The 24,554-nt window shown below is 43.5% G+C and overlaps 1 protein-coding gene across 2 annotated transcripts in view; it reads left to right on the top strand.

Annotated features, from left to right (window-relative positions):
* The window catches only part of OGDHL (oxoglutarate dehydrogenase L), a 178,971-nt gene that overhangs the window by 150,141 nt on the left and 4,276 nt on the right, over positions 1 to 24,554 (top strand). For both annotated transcript variants that reach the window (XM_063435251.1, XM_063435250.1), the window contains exons 17-21: positions 17,109 to 17,287; positions 18,883 to 18,954; positions 20,458 to 20,583; positions 20,679 to 20,751; positions 21,481 to 21,644. In XM_063435251.1, coding sequence (XP_063291321.1) covers positions 17,109 to 17,287; positions 18,883 to 18,954; positions 20,458 to 20,583; positions 20,679 to 20,751; positions 21,481 to 21,644 — 614 coding nt within the window. The remainder of the gene's footprint in view (positions 1 to 17,108; positions 17,288 to 18,882; positions 18,955 to 20,457; positions 20,584 to 20,678; positions 20,752 to 21,480; positions 21,645 to 24,554) is intronic.

Here is a 24,554-nt window from a genome sequence, read left to right as displayed (position 1 = left end):
ATAAATAATGCTATATAATGTGTTTAAAGCATGTTACTGTCTTTTTCCTTTGTATTTGGTTTTTACCATTGGAGAGTTATGGTTAACCATTGTACTACTACTTCTATGTTTATAGAATCGTAACTTTAGCTGATTATATGTGATATTAACGTAATCTTGTCCTTCGCCAGTTTATAGACGACATTCATCCTTCTTTTTTTTTTTAAATTTGAAGTTTATTGAGTTTTGGTAACATAAAATGAGGGTTGGATGGGGGAAGGGGTACAGAAGAAAAAAGGATTGGGATAGGGAGGAGGGGGGGGGGGTTCAAAGCAAGCAATTACCATACAAATTTTTATACATTTTACGTACATTCATCAAGCATTGCAGTGGGATAAGTGGTGTTGAGGCCCTATCTAATTAATAGTGCTGTGGTGCGTTCGGTATTGGCCTGTTGTGATTGTCCACCGTATATGGGTGGCGTAATCCAATTATTTCTTTGTGGTGACCCCTTCTACGGCCTATCCTGGGTCTTGTGCCCTTGGTTGGTCTGATTTGCTACTCCGCCAGGTGGTCCACAGATCCCACGTTTCCTTGTATTTTTGGGAGTTTGGATGCAGTGAGCTGTATTGCGTTTCGTAAATTAGTTGTCTATCTACATCTTGAACAAGGTGGTGTATGGGCGGGATAGTTGTGGACTTCCAGGATTTCGCTATTAACTTTTGTGCTGTCAGCAGGATATGGTACATTAGTTTCCTCGCAGCAGATGGAACACTATTGGGTATGTCTAATAATAGAAATATCCGGGGGTCGAGGTCTACTGTTGTTTTTGTGGTATGTGCTATCATTCGTTGTACGTTTTCCCAGAATCTCTTCAGTTCTGGGCATCTCCACCAAATGTGTAGCACAGACCCAATATCTTTTGTGCATCTCCAGCATGTCGAGGGTGTTTGGGGGAATATCTTATGTAATCGGGTAGGTACCATATACCACCTGTATACTGTTTTTTGGTATTGGTCTATAAGTTGTGCTGATTTAACTAGTTTTTTTACTGAGACCAACATACGCTTCCATTGATCTTCCGTGATGGTAGTGTGAAGGTCTAAGGCCCATTGTTGTGCTTGTGTGGAACTGTGGAACGGTTGGTGTGGGAGTATGGTTTTGTAGCAATCAGATAGAGGTTTAAAATTAAGTGGGATCGTTCCCGAGATCCCTATTTTTTCCCATGTTGACAATCCACTTGTTGAGTCTGGTTTGTTTGTCTGTTCTTTGTGATAGCTATTAAGTAGGGATTGGAGTTGTATGTGTGAGTACTGCAATTTATGCGGTGCGTCATAGAGAGAGCACAGTTTCGGGAAGGACATTAGTGTGCCTGCTGCATGTATGTGAGCTAGGTGGGTGACGCCTATAGTTTTCCAGGGTGTTGCATGGAATGTGTGGATGCCGTGAACGATAGCGTCCATTGGAGTTGCCATGGATAGTGGGTGATTAGACTCAAAGTGCGTTCTATGAGTTTCCCATGTTTGTAGTGCCAGGCCAATCTGTGCGGGTATGTTTGGGATTGTTGGTCTAGCGTGTTTTGGTAGCCACAACAGGTTTTGGACCCGGAAGGGGGTTATAGCTAGGTTCTCCATATCTAACCATTGGGGTCTGTTCACCGTTGAAAGGTGCGTTAGCAAGGAGGACAGTATTGCGGCTTGATAGTAAGATTTGACGTGGGGGAACGCCATCCCTCCGCTCCTCGCGGGGGCCATCAGTACCTTTTGTGAGATCCTCGCTTTTCCCATACCCCAAGTGAATTGTAGCAATTTCGTTTGGATGCTTTTGAAGTACGAATTTGGTGTTCTCAGGGGGAGGTTTCTAAAGAGATACTGGAGTTTCGGCAGAATGGACATTTTTATCGCTATTATGCGTTCTGTCCAGGACAAGTATAGTTGGCCCCAGCTCTTCAGTATTTCCGTACACTCATTCCATACTCTAGTGTAGTTAGAAGGGAACATATCGTTTGGGTTTTTAGTGAATGTTAGACCAAGGTATTTTAAGTTCCCAGTACGCCATTCAAAAGAATATTTTTGTTGTAGTCGCGTTAGTGCTTGCGGCTCTAATCGGAGTCCTAATGCTTGTGTCTTTCGTTGTGTTAAGGGAGTAGTAGGACATCTTCCCATATTCTGTGATAAGGCTCATAATGTTAGGTAGGGATTTTTCTGGGTTTGTTATATATAGTAGTATATCATCTGCAAATGCGCTAATTTTTATTTGTTTCCCGTGCCATTTGATCCCATCTATGTCTTGGTGGTCTCTAATCGCTACAAGTAGTGGTTCTAAGGCCAACACGTATAGCAGAGGAGATAAGGGGCACCCCTGTCTCGTGCCATTTGTTATCTTGAAAGTTTGTGACAGGAACCCCGCTTGTAGTACTTGAGCTGTGGGTTGGGCATACAAGGCAAATATCTGTTCGACAAGTTTCTGTGGGAACCCAAATTTCCCCAGCACCTGGTTGAGGAAAGGCCAGCCCAGGCGGTCGAAGGCTTTTTCAGCATCTAGTGCTAGTAGGAGACCGCCTGGGCCTGATCCTCTCATTTTCTCCAATACTAGGGATAGCTTGCGGGTATTATCCATCCCCTGCCTCCCCAGGACAAACCCGGTCTGGTCATCGTGAATTAGAGTCGGGAGGATTTTGCTTATTCTGGTCGCTAAAATTTTAGCATATATCTTGGCATCTGAATTTAGTAGCGATATGGGTCTGAAGTTTTTGCATTGGTCTGGGGTTTTTCCCGGTTTGGGTAAGGTCACAATTGTGGCTAGGAGCATTTCTGGAGGGAGTTTTCCTGAGTCTGTCGCTGTGTGAAACACCTGTACCAGCTTTGGGCCGAGTATATCAGCAAATTTTTTATAATACAGGTTAGATAGCCCGTCTGCTCCCGGGGATTTCCCTGCTGGTAGTTGTTTTATGGTGAGTAGGACCTCATCTAAGGTGATCGGTTCTAGGAGTTCAGTAATTTGGGACTTTTGAATTTGTGGGAGGGGAATTTTTTCTAGGTATTCGCGTATTAAGGTTTCGTTTGGTGGTTTGGCATTGGGTTGGTCTTGTAGGTTGTATAGTTTTGAATAGTATTTCGCGAATTCCTGAGAGATTTCTAGAGGGTTTTGTATTTTTTTGCCATCTGTGGTATGTAAGTGTGCTATTCTGGCTGATGCTTGTCTCGCTCTTAAGCGGTTTGCTAGGTATTTAGTGGCCTTCCCACTATGGTGGTATGCTGTTGCTTTGAGCCTGTGTAGGTAGTAGGCAGTTTTGGTGGCGTTAATTTCTGTTAGTCGATTTGTCCGATTCTGAACCTGTTGGGCCAATGTTGGTGAGGGGTTCAGTTTGTTTTGTGTGGTCGCTATAGCTAGTTGTTTCTGGCATTCTAACTGTGTCATTTGTCTATTCTTATTTAGGTAGGAGGCCCGTTTAATAAAGAGGCCTCGGACAACTGCTTTGTGCGCTGACCACACAGTTTGTTCAGATACGTCTCCATTGGAGTTGTTTTGAAAATAGTCGGCCAGTTCTTTTTTTGTCTGGAGTAGGAAAGTCTGATCGTGTAAGAGCGATTCATTTAACCTCCATGTCCCTCTCCCTTTAAATTGAAATGTGTCGAATAGTTCTAAGTACACCGGGCTATGATCCGACCAGGTTATATCCCCTATGGTGCAGGTTGAAACTTGTGCTAGTGTTGGTTGGTCTACGTAGAATGTGTCTATGCGGGTGTAGGTATTATGTACTTTGGAGTGGAAGGAGTAATCTCGTTCCCCCGGGTGTAGTGTTCTCCAACTGTCATATAGGTTATGGAGCATAAGTCTTTTTGTTAATGTTTTACATACAGATACCATCTGTTTCTTTCTTGCCCCCCTGTGTTGTGCTGTCGTGTCTTCTTCGGGAGATGCGATGAAATTAAAGTCTCCGCAGAGAATCAGGCCACCTAGTTTGTGTTGCTCAATCTTTTGTAATAAGCGTCTGAGAAACGTTTCTGCGCCTGTGTTAGGAAAATATGCGGAGACCAAGGTGTATTGGGTGTTGTTAAAAAGGCCTATCAGGATGATATATCTGCCCTGAGGGTCTATAAATTTATCCTGTTCTACAAATGCCACATTTTTGTGGATCAGGATAGATGACCCTTTGGTTTTATTCGTCGATATCGCATGGTATTGGTTTGGGAATAATTTCGTGTACAGTTCCGGGGTTTTTGCGTCACTAAAATGTGTCTCCTGTATACAGGCTATGTCTGACCCTTTGTTTTTGAGTTCCTGCAGTAGTAGCCTTCTCTTGTTCGGGGTGTTCAGCCCCTTAACATTATAAGTCACAATTTTCATGTTTTATATGCGGATTATCACAGTGTGCCATGGTTGTGTGCTCAAAGGCCAGTTGTGTTAGGAATGTATGGCTATTACCACTATCCATAAACAAAGCGCTGTGTATCTGATTAGTAACTTGAGTTTGCGGGCAGTTTTTTGCTTGCCTGAAGGAGGATGGGGTGGGGATGAGGAGGGGAAACAAAACTAACTGTGGGTGGTGTGCCCAATTCGGCGCCCAAATCTGGGGCTTTTTCCCGCGGCCTATCAAGTAGGCGCGGTTAATGGGGGGGGTGCAGGTGAATATGCCTAACATGTCGGTCATTCACCTGGAAACCTTAGAGCAATTACAATTGTAAATACATAAACCTTTAGAACATAAATTAGCAAAACATAACTTTCGTCCATGCCACACACAACTTTAAGAGTTGAAACATTTTAAACCTCAATGATGGAAAAGATTGTCGCCATCTACACCAATTTGCGGGGTTGTGTTCTAATTGATATTGGGCAGAGTCAGAGTCTAACCAGCATGAGTTGCTGCTATATTGCCAGTTCACAATAATTGGTGCCATGTAGGATCTAGGCATATATGGCGTCGTCTTGCGGTATAAAGTGTGTTAGCTTTCAGTCATGTGTGCAACTTTTGGTACTAAATTTGTGGTGTGTATGGTACATAGTTACGTATATCCAAGCTGGCTCACTGGGCCGACCACTCCGGCGACATTCTCGGAACCTTGGTGGATGGAACAGATGGCGTGGTAGGTAGTGGTATTCCCCATTCTTTCAACTTTTGTAATCCTTGCGCCATCTCTGTGATTGAGTGTATTGAGTCCTGGTGTGAGATCAGGAGTTTGGCTGGGTATCCCCATCTGTAGTTTATGTTCTGTTCTCTTAATGCGGTGGTGATGGGTGTTAGCGATTTCCTAAAATGGAGCGTTTCCGCCGACAGGTCCGCAAAGATTTTAATTGTTTTATATTCTTCTGGCATGTCTGCATTTCTGCTAGCCCTCATGATTTTTTCCTTGGCGTGAAAGAAGTGTATCCTGGCTATTACATCTCTTGTTGCTGTTGGTGGCAGATGCTTTGGTCTGCGTAGTCTGTGTGCTCTGTCGATGATCAATTGGTCCGGGTGTATTTCAGGCGTGAGGGCCTGGAACATTTCGGAGAGGTAGTTGTGAAGGTCTGTATTCTGTATTGATTCTGGAACTCCCCGGAATCTGAGGTTATTTCTCCTAGACCTGTCCTCAATATCTGCCAACTTTAGTCTCTGCGCCCCCAGGATATCATCCATTTCCTGGATCTTGTCTGCCAGGCTATTATGTGCCACGGCGTATTCATCCATTTTGTTTTCGATCTGTGCTGTGCGGGTACCTATCTCCTGTACCTCTTTACGGAGTTCCGATGCCAGTTCTTGAAGCTGTTTTTTCATGATTTGCTGTATGTTATCTGTGACTTCTGCCATTAGTGCGCGGATTCCTCCTAGTGTCAGCGGTAAGTCCTCCGCCGTGCGAGGAGATGTTGTCCGCGGTGAGAGGGAGTTTTCCCGCGTCTCCTGGTCGCCGCCATCTTGCGCTGGCTCCAGGCTCTCTCTTAGTTTGGAGGCCGCGGTTTTTGTTAGGAAGAAAGAAGCTCGTTCAGTCTTCCCAGCTTTGTTTTTTTGTCTCTGGGACATGGTAGCCTCTTTTCTCGTTTTGCTTGCAGGTTGTTGCTCAGTATTCCGATTATTTTTAGCTCTTTTGGTCTCGTCTTGGCGGAGCTGCTCTTACATGCGTCCGACCAGCTCCAGCGTCAGGCCACGCCCCCATTCATCCTTCTTTTTAATCTTTAATGGACCAGTGACAGAACGTCATATGATCCCATGTAAAAATTTATGAAAATGGAATACCCCACCTTACACCAGCCACGAGAGTCCCAGGGGAGATGTCCCCATCGGGGGTCTTTGCAAGTTCTGCAAAGTCCCCATATGGTAACAGTGCTGCTCTAAGGGAAAAGGTGATGATAACTGCATTTAAAATCATTGTTTTTAGAGGCTTTGTTACCCAGCCATTCTAGGGACCAGTATACCTTACCTCCTTTATATTAGCAGGGACTGCATTCTCCTAAAATAGGAGGACTAGATGCAAACATCATATTGGAAGGAATGTTTTTTATCAAAGTCCTGCTTAATGTCCTTTCTTGTTCAAGAGCTTAACTTGGTTAAGCTAGGTTTTATCAAACATTGAATGCTGAAACAGATAAGTTGAACTGATAATATATAGTTCTATCCCTCTGTAAATATCTAGTTCTGTCAAGCTAGGCGATCAAAATGAGTTATGAGCATACTGTTAACATCTATTTTCCCTTTGCCTCGTTTTTCCTATTACCAGACCTGTTGGTTGGGTGAAAGTAATTTTTTTTATTGTTTTATGAAAATGTAATGGTTTGCAATGCTTATGTCTGAACGATTAACCTCTTAGTTAAGGAGTTCTATCCCTAGGATAAGATCTGAAACTGGGGAACACTTCAATAGGGATAACATTTTAAATGTTTAAAAAAAACAAAAAAAAATACTCAAATGATGTTTTTCTCATGAAGCATTAAACATCCTGCAAGGTCTCTTTCTAAACAGCCCGTGGATCTTACGGCTATAAACATTTTGTGTTTTCATTGAATTTTTAAAATTATTTATGGTGCATTTTAGAAACCATATCTTAACATCATTCCTGGGCATTTCCATATATTTTCCCTCCCCATTGCTTAATAAACCGTGTGCAATTTAGCAGTCAGACTCCTTATGGGATTTTTCCCCTAAGGGAATATTGCCTGGTAATAGTAGAAATGACAGGTACATGACACATGCCATTGATAGCTTACTGGTGACTTCTCTGGGCATCCAACGGCGTGAGCGGAATAACAATAATCTGAGACCCTGTCTGTCAGCCTAGATCGTATGCAATGTACATTGTACAAGCAGACACTAATTAAAAGACCATTGCTAAATATCTTCTTACACAGCAAGATATCGCTGCTTTATTAGATGGTAATTATCTCGGAGCTGGACTTTCAGAAGAAGGGAATTTTCTATGCAATTTTGTTTAATAAACGGAACCAGCAATTTATATATTGCTTTCTGTTTACAAAAGGAAATATGAGTTAATTCTCTGAATAACTGTGGACAGATCGTAACTGAATTTATTATAAATTGTGAAATATATAACTAGGAACAAGCGTCTTATAAATTACTAGGATGTTTCAGGGTCTGGATTACCCAGCTCAATGACTTCTGAAATATAAATGTACTTTGCCAGATGTTAAAATTAGAAAAACATTGCAGTGAGATAGCTCAGTGGTTAGTGCTCCAGTTAAATATCTGAACTATAATGATTCCAAATTTTACTTAAAAATAGCTAAATTGGGAATTTTAGGACCAAATATCAAAGATGGCTTATGGTCTGTGTTATTTCACCGTTAACAGGAATATAGCAGGTACAGAGTTTTTTTTTTTTCTAGTTTTGATGTTTTGTCCTGAATTTTGCAGATGAAACATAATAGAAGCAATTAAGACATAAATGGTATCCATTATGATCGGTTGACCACAAAGTCCTTGGGATATTTCATTATTATTCCTTACAGCTTTTGCATCAGAATGCTCACAGTAAATTATTACCCTGATCCCACCTAATTTTTTATACTCTTGCCTGATGGTGCTTTTCAAGCTAGGTATATTTATTAAAAAAATAAATTAAAAAAAACACAGATCATTACATAATTATTCTAAGAAATTCCAAGAGCAACCAAATCCGGCCAACTATTAGAAATATCCCATTGAGAACAATTGTCCTAGATCTCTACCATCTAACCATCACAGATAAGTCACTCAATACACCTCTTCTCACACTGCAAGGCTGTCCACTCACCACCTCGAAATTTATATTTTACGTTGGGTCTCTCTTCCTAAGGTCTCAACCCTGCTTCCTTCTCTGGTCATTCCTTCAGAATCAGGGCAGCATCAGCAGCATCCAGTGTTGATACCCCAGTTCACATCATTAAAAGGCTAGAATGTTGGAAGTCCTCAGTTTATAACGGATATATTCCTCAACCTGAGAAAAAGTTGAGTAACACTTTCATGAATTTGGCTTTATAAGATTATTTGTAAATAAGTGTGTTTTCTTTTGCAACCTTTTGCCCTATTTTATCTACTGGCCTACCCGAACATCCCTTTCGGCACACCACAACTGACTTACACCATTACCAGTTTAACATCATGGCTTTTATGCTGCCATCCGCAAATTTTTAAAGCCAAAATCCTGTAATTGTGGGAGGGGTTTAGCGGCTTATATAACCCCTTTTCTTCCTCTTAACTGGGCCGCACCGTTCTGGCCATCCCACCCATCTCTTCCCCCTTTAAATTCTTTACTTTGCTTCTTTGTTGCTGAGCACAAATCTATTTATATAAGTTTATTCAGTGTAAGAAATGCATTTCCTTAAAGGTATACTATAGTGTACAACGCTGTGTTCCTGGTACTATCACTCCCTCGCGCTCCCCTCCCCATGAATAAAGGGTTAAAAACGTTTTACGCCAATGTCCTTTAATGCTGGGTCAAAGCTCCTCCTTTGTCCTGCAATGAGCAGGCTCTAATGCGCATGCACGGCAAATGCCGCGCGCATAATAGACCTTTCCATAGGAAAGCATTAAATCAATGAAAAAATCACACTGGAGGTCCTCATGCAGAGATTCAGGACGTCCAGCATCAGACCAAAAGGTACATTTCAAACCAGGAAGCCCTCTAGTGGCTGGCTTGGGGTGACTCCTGGGCCCAAGGAAAGGGCTGCTGAGCTGCGAGGCATGGACTTGATGGGGTAACTTTGGTGATTATAGTCATTTCAGGGAGGAGATGCCAGGGAGTCCTGCACCAGTTGTTATACTTGCGCTGCAAGTAATATTAATTAGTTCAGCAGACAAAACGTTTTTTGGGGCAGGAGACTAGCCTTGAAGCCTCTCTAAGAGTCTGTGGCATGGAATTCCCATTAAAAGCCCTTAACAACCCTTCAAAAACTTTCCCGGTCTCCAAAGTCTTATCTTAAAGGTTTTTTACCTTTCTTGAATCAAGTAACCACATATTCCTTCCTCCATTCCTCTGTTACAATTCCTGAAAGATTAAAAAACACTTATTTCCACACTTGGCTCCTTAAAGCGGCAATGTCATCCCCCTCCCCCCCACCCCCCCCCCCACCCCCTTGAAAAATGTGTATTTCATAAAGATTGAATCTTTATGAAAAACCCATATTGACTGTGTGGCAGACTGCCTGGCACCCCGACTGGGTGGCTCCGCCAATCGCTGCTTCCTAGTAATACTTGAGTACCATAAGCACCGCACCGGACACCATAACCACGGTCTTCAGGCTAACTGGCCGATCCAGTGCTGCTGGCGCCTGCGATTCTGACATAGTGGATCATTGCATACAATGATTCTCTATGGAAAGCCATGATGGCACTGTGCAGGTGCACATGATGTCATGGTTTGTTAGGCCTGGCTTTCATACTTCGGGGGGTTGGAGGCATGGCTTGAAGCCACACTTCGTCTTGCCTTAAGCTCCGCAATTTGTCATTATTTATCAGGCATTGGAAAAATATATAACACAAAGTAGTCCCTACTTTGTCTTGTGTTTTCTAGCTAAATAAATCAGAAATGATGGCAAGAAGAATAGATTCTTTTTGTCAGGGTACCTGAGGCCTCTACCTCTAAGGGAGGTAGAGACTTGGTGGTGTATCCGTCCAGGCGAGCTGTTTCCTCCGTTCCTCGCGGTTCATCCAGTCACTTAAACACCGGCCGCGAGGAATCCACATCCTTTTCTAGCAGGACGCTCAATACGTGACGTCATGACGCTAGCACGAGCAATCTGTCACTCAAGTGTCCGATATCCAATCGGTACTTGTCAGAGGCGTGATTTCCATCCAGAGCCAGGGTATTTAAGCTTACTCCTTACTTCAGCTCATTGCCCTGTCGTGGTTCTAGCTTGTCTAGTCACTCAGTGCTCTGGTATTCTAGTTTGCTCTATTGGTTTTGACTCGGCTCGTTGTACTACCCTGTTTCTCTGTTTTCCCTTGACCCGGCTTGTCTCTCGCTTATCTGTCTTCTCGTTCCCTCGACCTCGGCTTGCCTCTGACTATTCTTTACTCTCGGTACGTTAGTCCGGCCATTCTAAGGCCCGGTATACGTACCTTTCCACTCTTTGTACTCTGCGTGTTGGATCCCTGTCCCGATCCTGACATTACGACAGGGCCAATGGATCCTGCAGGTACAAACAGTCAGCTTGGTTCTTCGGATCCCAGGTTTGACGCCATGGAACATAGGATGGATCAGATGGCTTTGGCACTACAGGCACTTTTGTCTCGTGCTAGTAATCCACCTGAGGAGACACGTACTCCTTCTATCTCTCCTGCAGTCTCAGGTCTAGAGGTAGCCACTGTAGGTGCTTCTTCCCGTATTACCCCACCAGTACGTTATGGCGGGTCACCGGAGAAGTGTCGTGGCTTTCTAAACCAGATTAGCATCCATTTCGAACTACAACCCCGCTCTTATCCTACAGATAGAGCAAAGGTTGGATTTATTATTACTCTGCTCATTGAAAAAGCTTTGAGATGGGCCAATCCTTTATGGGAGAATGATAATCCACTCGTCTATAATTATAATGCCTTTGTAGCTGCGTTTAGAAGAACTTTTGACCCCCCTGGCAGAAAGGTCAATGCAGCTAGATTAATGTTGCGCCTTAAACAGGACAATCGAACACTTGTGGATTATGCACTAGAGTTCAGATCCTTGGCGGCAGAAGTTAAGTGGAACGAACAGGCTTATATAGATGTGTTTCTGAATGGGTTATCAGATGTAATTCTTGACGAGGTCGCTACTAGAGAACTCCCTGAAAATTTGGAGGATTTAATTTCTTTTATATCTCGTATTGATGAACGCTTAAGAGAGAGGCAGAACACTCGAGATAGGACCCGTAGACCCTCCTTTAAACTAGCGCCTACCTTTCAAATCTCTGAGTTCGAAGACTTACGTATTCCTGAACCTATGCAGATAGGCAGTACTCATCTCACTGAAAGGGAGAGACAGTACAGGAGAAGGGAGGGTTTATGTATGTATTGTGGAGTCAGGGGTCATTTACGCCTAAATTGTCCCAATCGTTCGGGAAACGCTCGCACCTAAGTTCCTCTAGAGGACAGGCCTTGGGTGTTTCTACTTTGTCCTCTATTCACAACTACAAGGAGCTCAGGCTTGTGTTACCCGTTTCTTTAAAGTGGGAGAAGGGAGTAGTTAAGACTATGGCACTAATCGATTCTGGAGCTGCTGAGAGCTTTATAGATCAGGGTTTTGCTGCCAAGCATGCTATTCCATCCCAGTTAAAAGAGACACCTCTGGCTGTTGAGGCCATCGATGGTAGACCGTTACTTGAGCCTGTTATTTTTCATGAAACCATACCGATTAACTTGACTGTTGGCATCCTGCATAAAGAGGATATATCCTTGATGCTCATTTCTTCTCCGTCTATTCCCATAGTTCTGGGGTACTCCTGGCTGAGGAGACACAACCCTATTATTAATTGGGAATCAGGGGAAATAGTTTCGTGGGGAGAGAATTGTCAAGAAAAATGCTTGCGGAAGGTCTTACCTCTTGGATTAACTAATACATCGAATACCTCTGACAATCCTACAGAGACACAAATTCCGTCTCAGTATCTAGATTTAAAGGCAGTATTTGACAAAAAGAAAGCCGATACCTTACCCCCACACAGGTCCTTTGATTGCAAAATTAACCTACTCCCTGGTACCATGCCTCCCAGAGGTCATGTATACCCATTATCTATAAAGGAGAACTCAGTCCTAGAGGAATATATTCACGAAAATTTAGACAAGGGATTCATCAGGAGGTCCTCCTCTCCTGCCGGGGCTGGATTTTTTTTTGTTAAAAAGAAAGATGGTTCTTTGAGACCTTGTATTGATTATCGAGGCTTGAATAAGATAACCATTAAAAATGCCTACCCGATTCCCTTGATCACCGAACTCTTCGATCGTTTGAAGGGCTCTACAATTTTCACCAAGTTAGACCTCAGAGGGGCATATAACTTGGTGAGAATCCAGCAGGGACATGAGTGGATGACGGCATTCAATACTCGATATGGCCACTATGAATATACTGTCATGCCTTTTGGGTTATGCAACGCGCCAGCAGTATTCCAAGATCTGATTAATGAGGTTCTTAGGGAATTTCAGCAAGAGTGCGTCATTGTATACCTAGATGATATACTCATTCATTCTAGTGACATTGAGATTCATCACAATCAAGTCAGGAGGGTTTTGCACAAGCTTCTCCAGCATGGCTTGTACTGCAAGTTGGAGAAATGTAGCTTTGATCAAACCCAGGTAACTTTTCTCGGCTATGTGATCTCTGGGGAGGGATTTAAGATGGATCCGGATAAGCTCCAATCCATTCTAGAGTGGCCTTTACCCACAGGTCTTAAAGCCATACAGAGATTTATTGGTTTTTCCAATTATTATAGGCGCTTTATTAAGGGCTATTCTTCCATTATTGCACCCATCACTAACATGACCAAACAGGGGGCTGACACTAAGAATTGGACTACTGAAGCTCTCCTTGCGTTCAAGACTCTCAAGGAGCTTTTCGCTTCCGCTCCAATTTTAGTTCACCCTGACACTTCTCTGCCATTTTTGCTCGAGGTAGACGCATCAGAGACTGGTTTAGGTGCTGTCCTATCTCAAAGGTTGGGTGTTGATAAACCATTACATCCATGTGGATTTTTCTCTAAAAAATTGACCGGTACTGAAAGCAGGTATGACATTGGTGACAGAGAATTACTAGCGGTTATCAAGGCTTTGAAAGAATGGAGACATTTATTGGAAGGTACATTACATCCTGTTACCATCCTGACAGACCACAAAAACTTGTCCTATATCGGAGAGGCCAAGCGTCTGTCCTCCAGGCAGGCTCGTTGGTCGTTGTTTCTTACCCATTTCAATTACGTTCTGACTTACAGACCTGGGTCAAAGAATTCTAAAGCCGATGCGCTATCTCGCCAATATGAACCCTCTGCTTCAGTTGAACCACTTTTGTCTTCCATTGTACCCAAATGCAATATTATTGCTAATACCAGTCTCAAAATTCATTCCCCGCTACTTGACCAGATCTTGAAATCACAACATCTAGCTCCCGGAAACACTCCTGAGGGAAGAAACTTTGTTCCCCCTGAACTTCAACTGGAGCTCTTACAATGTTTTCATGAAAGTAAAATAGCTGGTCATCCTGGTATTCGCAAGACGTACTCTCTGATATCCAAGGATTTCTGGTGGCCTTCACTTCGTAAGGATATTGAGGAGTTCGTTGCAGCTTGTGAGACTTGTGCCAAGACTAAACTATCTCATGCATCCCCATGTGGCCTGTTACACCCCTTGGACATTCCTGAGAAACCTTGGTCCTGTTTGTCCATTGACTTTATCGTTGATTTGCCTGCTTCCAAAAGACAGACTGTTATCCTCACGGTGGTGGATAGATTTACCAAGATGGCCCATTTCGTGCCACTACCCAAACTTCCGACTTCTCCTGAATTGGCGGAGATTTTTGCGAGAGAAGTTTTTCGTCTACATGGGATCCCTTCAGAGATTGTTTCTGATAGAGGTTCTCAATTTGTCTCACGTTTCTGGAGATCCTTTTGTTCTCAAATGGGCATCAAATTGAACTTTTCCTCTGCCTATCACCCTCAGTCTAACGGAGCTGCTGAACGTACTAATCAAAAGATCGAACAGTATCTGCGTTGCTTTGTTTCCGAACACCAGGACGATTGGGTCGGTCTGATTCCTTGGGCGGAGTTCGCACACAATAACCTTGTTTGCGATTCAACTCGCTCTAGCCCTTTCTTCATGAACTATGGCTTTCATCCTTCGATTTTTCCTTCGGTTTCCTCTTCTCAGGGGATACCGTCGGTTGATGATCATGTCGCCAACCTGAAGAAATTATGGGACCAGACTCGACAAATTCTATTACATAGTTCCTCGCTGTTCAAGAAACACGCTGACAAACATAGAAGAGCGGCTCCTGTTTTTGTTCCTGGGGATAGGGTATGGTTGAGTACTAAGAATATTCGCCTAAAAGTTCCGTCCATGAAATTTGCTCCTCGTTACATAGGCCCTTACAGGGTTCTCACTCGTATCAATCCGGTTGCGTATCGCCTTGCTCTGCCACCTGCCTTACGCATCCCTAACTCTTTTCATGTCTCCTTGTTGAAACCCCTCATTTGCAACAAATTCTCCTCTAAGGTCTCCTCGCCTCGTCCTGTTCAGGTGGAGGGTCGGGAGGAGTACGAGGTCAACTCCATCATTGACTCCAGAATTTCAAGGGGAAAATTGCAATATCTGGTCAACTGGAAGGGTTATGGTCCTGAGGAGAGGAGTTGGGTACCTCAGGAGGACGTCCATGCTTCTCGCCTTCGCAGAGCATTTCACCTTCGCTTCCCATCTCGCCCCGGTTCATTCCGCCCGGTGGGCGTATCTGAGAGGGGGGGTACTGTCAGGGTACCTGAGGCCTCTACCTCTAAGGGAGGTAGAGACTTGGTGGTGTATCCGTCCAGGCGAGCTGTTTCCTCCGTTCCTCGCGGTTCATCCAGTCACTTAAACACCGGCCGCGAGGAATCCACATCCTTTTCTAGCAGGACGCTCAATACGTGACGTCATGACGCTAGCACGAGCAATCTGTCACTCAAGTGTCCGATATCCAATCGGTACTTGTCAGAGGCGTGATTTCCATCCAGAGCCAGGGTATTTAAGCTTACTCCTTACTTCAGCTCATTGCCCTGTCGTGGTTCTAGCTTGTCTAGTCACTCAGTGCTCTGGTATTCTAGTTTGCTCTATTGGTTTTGACTCGGCTCGTTGTACTACCCTGTTTCTCTGTTTTCCCTTGACCCGGCTTGTCTCTCGCTTATCTGTCTTCTCGTTCCCTCGACCTCGGCTTGCCTCTGACTATTCTTTACTCTCGGTACGTTAGTCCGGCCATTCTAAGGCCCGGTATACGTACCTTTCCACTCTTTGTACTCTGCGTGTTGGATCCCTGTCCCGATCCTGACACTTTTAGAGGCAGATAAAAGGATACAATAGAAAGAAGGCAAATTCGAGGTGACGGTCACTTTACGTTTGCTTCCTAATTCAATGAACTCATTCTTTAGGGACCTCCATCTTCCTCTATCTTTGTCATTGGAACCAACATGGATCATGAGAGCTGGGACATTCCCAGTTTCTATTAAAAAGCTATTCACTCCTGGAAGACAACAAACTGTCCGGTTGATGCGATCAGAGCAGATCTGCTGGGCTGTACAAAATCAGGACCCTTCCTCTTCCCTCATAACCCCTCCCCGACCACCAAGCCTCACTGTCACTCCGCTACCTGCCTGGTTTGCAACTGGCTCATCTCCTCCCACTCCACTAGCTGCCCCCCACTAAACTCTGCTCAGTGAGCAGTAAGCCCTTTTCAAGGTTGTCAATCCACCTCAGGTTTGCAGATTGCTTTCCAGATCTCCAGTCTGAGCTTTCAGAGAAGCCACTCGCTTACATTTGCCACAGAGGTATATACACTGGAATGACTCTCCCAGGCATGCCCACATACAGCAGACTGTGCACTGAGTCAAGTTTCCAATCTTGCTAACACTCATACTATAACAACTGCTAAATTAAAATATGTGCTTTACCTCCTGTGGGTTCAAACTCCTACCTTAAGATAGAGTATCAGATACGCTCTTAGTGAGCAAGCTCTCTGAGTTGGTACTGTGAGTTATACAGGTGCACGCAGTCACATGGGTAATATTTAATTAACCACTCCCTTAATTAACTCCAGCTGAAAGTGAATTTAGAGAAAAAGTGTTTTTAAACCCTTTACACCAGACTTTCCCAAACTTCGGCCCTCCAGATGTTGCTGAACAACAACTCCCATGATTCTCAGCCTATCTGTTTCATTCATAGAATCATGGGAGTTGTAGTTAAAGGACCACGCTAGGCACCCAGACGACTTCAGCTTAATGAAGTGGTCTGGGTGCCAGGTCCCTCTAGGATTAACCCTTTTTATTATAAACATAGCAGTTTCAGAGAAACTGCTATGTTTATAATAGGGTTAATCCAGCCTCCAAATCCTCTAGTGGCTGTCTCACTGACAGCCGCTAGAGGCGCTTGCGTGATTCTCACTGTGAAAATTGTAAATGCTTTCCTATGAGACCAGCTAAATGCGCGCGCAGCTCTTGCCGCGCATGCGCATTCAGCCGAAAGGGAGGATCGGAGGAGGAGAGCTCCCCGCCCGGCGCTGGAATAAAGGTAAGTTTTAACCCTTTCCTCATCCCAGAGCCCGGCGGGAGGGGGTCCCTGAGGGTGGGGGCACCCTCAGGGCACTATAGTGCCAGGAAAACGAGTATGTTTTCCTGGCACTAAAGTGGTCCTTTAAGCAACATCTAGAGGGCCAGAGTTTGGGGAAGCCTGCTTTACACAATAGCCGCTTTGACAATGTAAATGACAAACCACACTCTTAGGATATATTACATTGTCATATTATTTCTTTCTGATTAGATCCTGTTTAGTTATATATGGTTTATACATCAATGTAATCATGGTAATGCCGAGAATCATAGTTAACTAGCTGAACACACCATGAAAATGGAAAAAAAGTCAATGCATATTTTACTGTACAACCCCTGACACACAACATCACAGATGAATTTGCATTAAGTTACATAACAAACAATTAAAACATTTTTTCTTTTTAAAGGATTTGAACTTGGTTTTGCCATGGCGAGTCCCAATGCGTTGGTATTGTGGGAAGCTCAGTTTGGGGATTTCCATAACACGGCCCAATGTATTATCGACCAGTTTATGAGCTCAGGACAGGCTAAGTGGGTCCGACACAATGGGATCGTATTACTGCTGCCACATGGAATGGAAGGAATGGTAAGTCCATATTAGGAGCTCATCTGCTCATCCAACGGAGTAGTGGATCTGCTCCTTTGAGAGAAAAAAATAATTAGAAGGTTAAATAAGTCCCACATAGCCCCTGGAGAGGAGACTCATGAATACTTCATTCAATTAAAGCCGTGTTCATCCAGGCAAAAATCTGTTTGTGCTTTCAGTAGGTCATATGATATATGAGTGGTGAACAAGGATGTTGTTCATTATGGGTCCCAGCAGAGACCTTCTCTGCAGTTCGTAATTTACCTTTGTTTGTTTGCATTATAACACTTACATTGATAATTATACTTTTCCTATTCTCCAATCTGCTGTACTTAAATGCCTTAAATGCTGTTTTTCTCAATGCACATTTTCAGTTAATAGGTTGCCAACACCTCTTCTATTATTTATGCCGTTACTAGTCTACACACAGTCACTTTTGTTTGTCTCCACATGCCCAGGTTGTAAAAAATGTTGTTTAACCATGAGAGTTCTAGAGGTATGCGTGTATAATAAAGAAATGGCCTGCACATACTGTCTGCTACAAAGTTAGGAATACTAAGTCATTTGAAGGGAATTCTCTCAAGCTTTAAGAATCCGTATGTTCAAAATTTGAATCCAAATTTTTTTTAAAGTGGTCAAAGGCAAATCCCCAAGCTGCTGTATACCTACAGCTCTCAGGACGCTTTGCTAGCGTCAATGCTGATACGCGTTGTACTTATAGTCCTCGTAGTTAACATCTACCTTCGGTCACAACTCATTTAAATCATTCCAAACTTGTACACAGTGCCACATGCATTTTATGAACCCCTCAAGTACGATTCCTTTTGTTTTGGTAAAGAACACAGAAAATTTCGATGGAAATATAGGAATGTGATTTACATCGATTAACAGTTAGGGGAATTACCTTGTCTCAAACAGATCAGCTGTGATTGGGTGTTTTTATTTTTTCTTAAAAATTTGAACAGCTAACGTATTGTTTTTAAGTTAACACAAATGTAACTACAAAACCAAGATAAAGGGCAGCAAATAGTTTTTAAGTATAAATGCAAAAAAGAGTAAGAGTAGAAGAATTTTTCGGTACATACAGACACCCCAAACCTTGGACCAGTAGAGAGATACCCATCTCAGTTAGCGTACTCACTGTAGGATCTTCATGCACAAAGGGCACTTTTATATGTTACATTTTTTTTGGGGGGGGGATTGGGAGGTACACTTTTTTTTCTGGCCAGTTGTGTAACGTTTATAGCATATGAATGGCAATAAAATAAAATGAAGTTTGTTAGAACAAGAAAAGAAAAAAACAAACACAAAAATATAAGAAAATCTTATTGGGAAAACCGTTTTCCACGCAGAAATGTGCACATCTATGTCTTGGCAGTCTGCTACTACTTGAATAGGGTTTCTTTTTCTTACGAGCTATATACTTGGCCACTGTTTTCAGTAACTAGCTCATATTTTAGGAGTGAGACTTCTTATTGCACCAGGATAAATTGCTTCTTCAAAACCCTTAATGCCTTTTCTTTGCTATTGCCATCAGTAATCGGATTCAGAGACCAGCATTTCTAAACTGCTCTTGTGCCTAATGTTATTACCAGGGACCTGAACATTCTTCAGCAAGACCTGAACGCTTCCTGCAAATGAGCAATGACGACTCCGATGCTTATCCAGTAAGTTGATTTGCCCTTCTGCTTCTCGTACTCATTCTCTAACTATATATGTGGAGGAATTTTATTTTTTATCTACCTATTGGACTAGTGAACTGACATTAGCTAATTATTTTTATCTTCGGCTTTTGGGAAGCAGATAATGAAATCAAGGTTATGTATTAAGGCCAGCTTGAACATGTTCTTAGTAAGAAAAATCTAAGTAAATAAGTAATATGCACATTGAGGCCATTCTCTCTGGTAACACTGATAAAAATCTTTTTTTAATTTTTTCATTTTTTATATTTTGTACGTTACATATACATTACCATTATTGCCAAATTGTAGTCTGATGAAAATATACCCTATAACCATGAAAACCATTAATGACCAATCACAGTGCACAGCCAAAAAGCAGGACCTTCGGTGATTTTACTTAATTTGGGTTTAATTTGGGTTTAATTGATTAAACTGTCTTTGAAATGGCTGTTTTTTTGTTATAGACATACTGCACTGAATTATGGGTAGCGTAGTTTAGAATTGCTATCTAATCTTTAATAAAGTTGAAATTGCTTACACTTTAAGGCCCATAATATAGTCACTCAGACGGCCACTAGAGGTGCTTCCTGGGTCAGTGACGTTTAGCGTCTCCACGCTCTGCATGGAGGAGCAGAACTTTTACCATCAAGATGCATTGATTAAATTCATCTCTATGAATAGATGCTGATTTTCTGTGGAACTCCCTTCCCTTCTCCGTTAGACTTTCACCCAGTCTCCACTCCTTCAAAAAATCTTTGAAGACACACTAATTCAGGAAAGCATATCATTTAAACTCTTAGCGGATTTTCATTCCCCCCACCATGACTTCTCTCCTGCAACTGTCAAAAATAACCTCCTAAGTTCCCAGTGAATACCTTTCTAGCAACCTATTTCATTACCCCTACTTATACCATTTGTGTCACTATACCCCGCTCCCTCTAGTATGTAAGCTCATTGAGCAGGGCCCTCAAACTCTCTGTTCCTGTGCGTCCATTTGTCTGGTTACAGTTACGGGTCTGTTAGTCCACCCATTGTACAGTGCTACAGAATTTTGCTGGCCCTATATAAATAATAAAATAATAGTAATTGATGCAGAACGACATTTTGCTGTGCATGCACATTAGCCTCAAAGTGCTTTCCTATTGGAAGGCTGAGATTGTCAATTCTGATGATCTCAGCCAAGGAGGTGGAGCAGGGGCTAGCACCGGCAGACATGCGCAGCCCTGGAATGAAGGTACGTTACTCTATCTAAGGGGGATCTGGACACCTAACTAGAGTTTATAGTCAGTGATCCCATATTATGCCACGATTATAGAAGCAGATTGTTAGTCATGGCATACCATGATTCACATTCTTATTTGCCAATATTTGTTCTGGACCGCATGATTTCAGACGGCAGCTCTGCTGAATCTAGTTGCTTCATGGAGTTTTCTGCAAAGTAATGATGGGTTTGCTTGCATTAATGGCGAGCCTGCGTTTTACCCTCAGGAATTCACACAGGATTACGAGGTGTGCCAGCTTTTTGAATGCAATTGGATCGTGGTAAACTGCTCCACTCCAGCAACTTACTTCCATGTTCTTCGTAGACAAATTCTATTGCCGTTCCGCAAACCAGTAAGTGCAATCAACACAACATAATGAAGAACGCGCTATTAATCGTGTTCTAATTTGCATCTTAATTTCGTTTGTTTTGGGGTTTTTTTTTGTAGCTGATCATCTTTACTCCAAAATCATTGTTGAGGCACCCAGAGGCCAAATCTAGTTTTGACGACATGAAAACAGGTGTGTATAGATTAGAATTCATTTTCATTAAATACTATGTGTTATTTGAATTTATTACAATTGAAAATGTAATACGTAAATTGTTATATCTTATGGTATGCTTTGCTTCTTTCCCTGTCCACAAGCCTGGAGAAGATCGAAACGGACTCATTGTCAGTAAAAGTATAACATGTCCCTGTGTTGACAGGGCGAGTGTGAGAATGGTATAATATATTCAAATCAATGCCTTGCTGTGCGTTTACTTCTTCTTTACCTGCGTTGGATTTGCAAAACATGAAAAGCTCCCAAAGATGCTACATACTGCAGTGGTCATTTCAAAGCAGTACTAAAGAACTGTTTTGCAAAGTAATTCAAATAATGCAAACACATAAAAAAAACTAAATATCTAAATATTAAAGGGATCTCTCTCTCTATCCATCCATCCATCCATCCATCCCATCCATCCCATCCATCCCATTGAAAGGGTTTTTGTTCAGGTTTTTCAATTGTATTTCATATTAACATATTAAGTTATAATAAATGGTACTCTTAGTGTCTATATCTGCCAATCCATCCACCCATAACTGGGTATTTTCCAGGGGGAGCTGTTCTTTGCTACTTAGCTCTTATTAGTCAGGGGGTTACGTGTTTTTTTTCGTCTTTTTTTTTTTTTTTTTTTTTAACTGTGTCTTTTTTAGAAACTTTAACAAATAGACCTAGTGGAAATAATACAATTTCTGTAACCTCAAGGTACAAACTTTCAACGCATGATTCCTGAAAATGGACCTGCTTCTCAGAATCCCCAGGAGGTTAAACGTGTAATTTTCTGCACCGGGAAAGTCTATTATGAGCTCATCAAAGAGAGACACAGTAAAGATTTGGACAATCACGTAGCTATTACCAGACTAGAACAGGTAAAGTACTTATGAATTAATCCACTTATACATGATCGAATGAATCTGAAATAAGGACAACTTTAAATGCGGATACGTCTGTTAATTCTCTTTAGAAAATATGTGATTCAGAATGCCATTTAGCACATTGTGGTGTATTGATTAAATTGCTAATATAAATATCAAATTGATTAGAACAGTAAACCATACTTGCCAGCTCTGGAAAAGAATGAGAGGTAGGTAGGGATAGGGCTGGTGTAGGGGAATGCCAGTGACCAGCAGCTCTATTTCCGTCTGTAAATATCACATCACTCTGCAGTGTATACATACTAGGAAGACTCGCTGACCCAGGAGGCAGGGTTGGCAATTGCAGTGTCTAGCTCTGGGTTCAAATGTCCTGGAATTCTTGCTCAATCCCGTGCGAAAAAGACTAAACCGGTCTTCCTTGCACTTTTTCTGGTGTCCTCAGAAGAACATGGGGCAGGAGGACAGGGATACTTAAAGCGGCACTGTCATGCCGAACTTACCTTTCCTCAATCTCTTCCTCTTCTACCCCTCTCTCAGGATCTGTTCTTCTTTTCTTCCTGTCTCCTTTAGTTTTCTTTAAAACCATAAGACAAAGTAGGGACTCTTTGTCTTATGGGATTCCTCCGCTTGACCAGCTCTGACCAGCGGAGGAGCAAAGTGTGCTTCATTTCCGCTGGTCAGAGCAATTTTCCCATGATCCCTAGCTTTCCTCCCTGTTCCCACAATGCTTCCTGTCAGTATTGCCGAACGTCCTGTCACTAAGACAGAACGCCGGCAAAACTGCCGAATTGCATCCTAACAGAATTCTCCATTGGTGTTAGGATGCAATTCGGTACTTTGTATCGGAATTTCATTCTAATGAATGAAACTCCGATCCTATTCATTGCCGCGGCTGCATCTTGCAGCCGCTTAGTAGATAACTCCCTAATTCCCACGGTATCAGGGAGCTATCTACTAAAAGGCTGAAAGACCTGAATTGGTCTTTCAGCCAACTTTACTAATACTAAGTAAAGATTACTTAGTATTAGTAAATAATATGCCCCTACTCGCTATACCGCGAGTAGGGGCATGTCTAGTAAGCAGTGAGCAGCCTGTGGCTGCTCACTGTAAAAAACAAAAAACAAAAAAAACAATAAACACCCCCCCTCCCCTGCGCGGGGGTTAAAGATTGGGGGGGGGGGACCTACTGCCCCCCCCCCCGGCCCCCACCCCTGCGCGGTGGGTGGGGGCCCTAATAAAACAATAAGGGGGGGGGACCTACTGTCCTCCCCCCCGGCCCCCACCCCTGAGCGGTGGGTGGGGGCCCTAATAAAACAATAAGGGGGGGGACCTATTGTCCTCCCCCCCGGCCCCCACCCCTGAGCGGTGGGTGGGGGCCCTAATAAAACAATAAGGGGGGGGGACCTACTGTCCTCCCCCCCGGCCCCCACCCCTGCGCGGTGGGTGGGGGCCCTAATAAAACAATAAGGGGGGGGACCTACTGTCCTCCCCCCCGGCCCCCACCCCTGAGCGGTGAGTGGGGGCCCTAATAAAACAATAAGGGGGGGGACCTACTGTCCTCCCCCCCGGCCCCCACCCCTGAGCGGTGGGTGGGGGCCCTAATAAAACAATAAGGGGGGGGACCTATTGTCCTCCCCCCCGGCCCCCACCCCTGCGCGGTGGGTGGGGGCCCTAATAAAACAATAAGGGGGGGGGACCTACTGTCCTCCCCCCCGGCCCCCACCCCTGCGCGGTGGGTGGGGGCCCTAATAAAAACAATAAGGGGGGGGGACCTACTGTCCTCCCCCCCGGCCCCCACCCCTGAGCGGTGGGTGGGGGCCCTAATAAAACAATAAGGGGGGGGGGGACCTACTGTCCTCCCCCCCTAGCCCCCACCCCTGCGCGGTGGGTGGGGGCCCTAAATGAACCCCCCCCATCAAGGTGACTAGGGGTCCCAAGCCCCTAGTCACCCCCCACCCAAAACATTCTATCCCCTACCTACCCCCCTCACCCTAAAAATAGTGAGGGGGGAATAAAATAACTAACCTGTAAAAAAAAAAAATTAAACTTGCCATTTGACGTCTTCTCTTTTCTAAATTCTTCTTACTTCAGCCCCCCAAAAGGCCAAATAAAAATCCATAAACCCGTCGCACTTTAAAAAAAAACAAAAAAAAAACGAGCGCAAACAAAAATTAATCCATCTTCACCCATGGAGGGCACGCCGCGTACTGAGCTCCGCAGGGCGGGTCAAGGCTTATAAAGCCTTGCCCCGCCCTGCAATTAGGCTTAGAACACAATGATTGGTTGGTTTAAGCCAATCAGAGTGCTCTGTGTCATTTTACACAGCGTGGGAAAATTCAAAATAACTTTCCCACGCTGTGTAAAATGACAGATCACTGTGATTGGATGGTTTTCAAGCCATCCAATCACAGTGCTCTGTGTCATTTTACAAGCGTGGGAAAATTCCAAAGAACTTTCCCACGCTTGTAAAATGACACAGAGCACTGTGATTGGATGGATTTCAAACCATCCAATCACAGTGCTCTGTGTCATTTTACACAGCGTGGGAAAGTTCAATTTTCCCACGCTGTGTAAAATGACACAGAGCACTGTGATTGGATGGCTTGAAATCCATCCAATCACACTGCTCTGTGTCATTTTACAAGCATGGGAAAGTTCTTTGGAATTTTCCCACGCTTGTAAAATGACACAGAGCACTGTGATTGGATGGCTTGAAAACCATCCAATCACAGTGATCTGTCATTTTACACAGCGTGGGAAAGTTCTTTTGAATTTTCCCACGCTGTGTAAAATGACACAGAGCACTCTGATTGGTTTAAACCAACCAATCATTGTGTTCTAAGCCTAATTGCAGGGCGGGGCAAGGCTTTATAAGCCTTGACCCGCCCTGCGGAGCTCAGTATG

Source organism: Pelobates fuscus, chromosome 10 (genome assembly GCF_036172605.1).
Source record: "Pelobates fuscus isolate aPelFus1 chromosome 10, aPelFus1.pri, whole genome shotgun sequence".
NCBI classification, from domain to species: Eukaryota; Metazoa; Chordata; class Amphibia; order Anura; family Pelobatidae; genus Pelobates; species Pelobates fuscus.
Note: the sequence above shows the minus strand (reverse complement) of the source record. Positions and strands in the feature narration are given on the sequence as shown.